This window comes from Terrapene carolina, unplaced genomic scaffold (genome assembly GCF_002925995.2).
Source record: "Terrapene carolina triunguis isolate 2854851 unplaced genomic scaffold, T_m_triunguis-2.0 Scaffold433, whole genome shotgun sequence".
Lineage (NCBI taxonomy): Eukaryota > Metazoa > Chordata > Testudines > Emydidae > Terrapene > Terrapene triunguis.
In genome coordinates, this window is record NW_020664784.1 from 570248 (window position 1) to 573183 (window position 2936).

The window sequence follows — 2936 nt, forward strand, 5'->3', positions numbered from 1 at the left end:
ACCGCGCCCCCTGCTGGCCCCTCTGTCCCCTGCAGCACCGCGCCCCCAGCCCGGTGCTCAGCTCACCTGGATGCTGCAGCTGCTGCGGTAGAGGGCTGGGGGAAGCCAGCGAACGGTCCCAACGTGAGACACCAAAACATTCACAGCCAAGGCGATGTCGAAATTCCCATCATTACTGAAAGAAGGAAAGAAGGAAAGAAAGAGTGTGAAAGGAAGAAAGGAAGAAGAGGCGCCACGCAGGCGAAGGCCACCAGCTCGTCCCAGGGCCTCTGTCCGCCCCCCCGCCCGGCTCACTTGTTCATGAGGTAGATATCCGGGAGCCAGACTTTGTCAGACGAGGTCCGGATGGACGTGATGTCGTCGAAGTCGGACACGTTCCAGCTCAGACGATAGTCCGTCCACTCCTGGGTACGGCCGAGAGGGAGGGATGGAGGGAGACGGGAAAGAGACAGGGGTGAGTGGGAAAGAAGGAAAGAAAAAGGGAATAGTGTGAAGAAAGAAAGAAAGAAAGAAAGAAAGAAAGAAAGAAAGAGAAAAGATGAGTGAGAAAGAAAGAAAGAAAAAAGAAAGAATGAATGTGAATAGAAGAAAGAAAGCTTGAAACAAAGAATGGATGAGTGTGAAAGAAAGAAAGAAAGAAAGAAAGAAAGAAAGAAAGAAAGAGCTCCTCCCCCTGTGTTTGTCCTCCCAGTCTCACCCCATCATGTGAGGCTGAGCAGGGCTGTTTGCCCCATGGCACAAATGGGGAAACTGAGGCACGCAGTGACCTGCCCGCCTTCTGTGGCTGAGCTGGGAATGGACCAGCCCCCCGGCTCCTGTTATAAATAAGGAAGCAGAACTGGGGCCCCTTTCCTCATTGGCCCCCCCTTTTATAACCCACAGAGCCCCCCCACCCAGAAATCTACCCCTGCACTTCCCCCCAGCAGCCACCAGGTGGCGCCAGCTACCTGCCCAGGTGCGAACGCAGCCCCAGCCCCCGATCTGGGATGGGATACGGGGGAGGGGGCCAGTAGACATGGAAATATTTTGGGGTGGGTGGGGGGAAGGTACCCACCAGGTCCATATACACCTTCGTGGTCAGCTCCTCGTTTTTTTCATTCTGGGGGGGTATGTGAGAAAAGGTTAAAAAGTCATTCGGGGGATACCCCCTTCTCCTCCAGAATCCTCCCCCCTCCCCAGGATCGGTACCTCCCCCCGTGTAACCCCCTTGAGAATGCCCCTCCCAGTGGGGGGGATTTTGGGAGGGATAGGGCCCTTTTGGGGGGCACTGGACAGTGGGGGTGGGTTTATGGGGGGGGCAGATGGGGCTGAGATGGACTCCCGCCTGGGGTGCCAACCCCATGCACGTATCCAGCTGCCCCTCCCCCTCCAGCCCCATTTCCTCCCCCTCTGCCCCGTCCACTGCTATTTATAACATGCCCGGGACGGGCTCCGTGACAGCTGCTGTCTCTGTCCGCGGGCCAAGGGGGCGGGCGAGAGGTCCTTAACCCTCTCCCTGCCAGAGCGGGGGGTCCTGCTGCCCACCCCACCCCCCACAGGCGCTAGCTGCCTCAAGAAAGAAATCTAGAACGAGAGGCCCAGGTGTCACAGCCGAAGCAACCGCGTTCTAGGTCGCTCTAGCGTGGCTTTGGGCCCTGGCCTGGAAAGAAACTACCGGAAATCTAATCTAGAACACAGTCAGTGCAGCACAGGAGAGCTAGGCCGCTCTAGAACATGGGCTAGAATGGCTCTGGAACGTCATTGGGGAAAACATCTAGGACACAGGGTCCTGTTCTAGGCTGCTCTAGAGCAAGGTATAGGATAGCGCTGGGTGGAGATTGCTCTAGGCTGCCGCCAGGGAAGTCATCTCAGAACACAGCACTCGCTGGCCAGTATCGATCAGGAATTGCTATGTTCTAGGCCACTCTAGAACCCAGCCTGAAATAGCCTCGGTAACCAGTCCGGAACGTCGCCAGGGAGCAAGCCTAGAGGACAGTCTTCTCTGGGCAGCGCGAGTGGCCGTGCCATACAGCTGAGCTAGAAAAGGTTTGATGGTTGAGCAGCCTAGAACGCCCCCCCCCAAAGCCAATCTAGATTGCAATCCCTTTGGGGCCGAGGACCAGGAGCTACAGGCACTAGACTGGTCTAGAACATGGTCTAGAACACTATGAGTGGCTGATCCACCATCCCACGCGTAAGCTAATCTAGAATGGGGTCTCTTTTTGGCCAGCAAAGGACCAGGAGCTCTGTCCCAGTAGGCGACCTAGAACCTGGTCTAGAACATTCCGGGGGTGCTGGTGACTGATCTAGAACTCTGGTTCCTCACCAGGCTGATGAGCTGGGATAGCGACATGCCCACCCGGACGAACACCTTGTCGGTGAGGGTGCGGGCGGGGCGGACGTTGGGGTTGTAGTTCTCAAACATCTTCTCCAGGAGACGCTCCTCGGTCTCCAAGCCACCTGCCACTGCTGGGAGAGAAAATGTATGTGTGTGTTTGTGTGTGTGTGTGTGTGTGTGTGTGTGGTTCCCCATCACGCCCCCCTGCAGACTGGTACTGCCCCATGGGACATAGCTAACTAGTGAGCTGGCTATCTATCCATCCATCATCCATCCATCCATCCCCACACGTTCCCTCTATCCATCCCCACCCAGACACCTCTATGTCTCTATCCATCCCTCCATCCTTCCATCCCCATACACAGCCATCCATCCATCCCCAAACACAGCCATCCTTCCATCCATCCCCATACACAGCCGTCCGTCCATCCATCCATCCATCCATCCATCCATCCATCCATCCATCCATCCATCCCCATACACAGCCATCCATTCATCCCCATACACAGCCGTCCGTACGTCCATCCATCCATCCATCCATCCCCATACACAGCCGTCCATCCCTCCATCCCCATACACATCCATCCATCCATCCCCATACACAGCCGTCCATCCATCC

At 56.4% G+C, this 2936-nt stretch overlaps 1 protein-coding gene across 2 annotated transcripts in view; it reads right to left on the bottom strand.

Moving 5' to 3' along the window:
• The window catches only part of CHRNB1 (cholinergic receptor nicotinic beta 1 subunit), a 6491-nt gene extending 4046 nt beyond the window's left edge, over nt 1-2445 (bottom strand). For both annotated transcript variants that reach the window (XM_026658376.2, XM_026658375.2), the window contains exons 1-4: nt 2306-2445; nt 1055-1099; nt 295-404; nt 67-175 (exon numbers count right to left, since the gene is read on the bottom strand). In XM_026658376.2, the coding sequence (XP_026514161.1) occupies nt 67-175; nt 295-404; nt 1055-1099; nt 2306-2404 (363 nt within the window). In that variant the 5' untranslated portion in view covers nt 2405-2445. The remainder of the gene's footprint in view (nt 1-66; nt 176-294; nt 405-1054; nt 1100-2305) is intronic.
• Between the last annotated feature and the right edge of the window lie 491 nt (nt 2446-2936).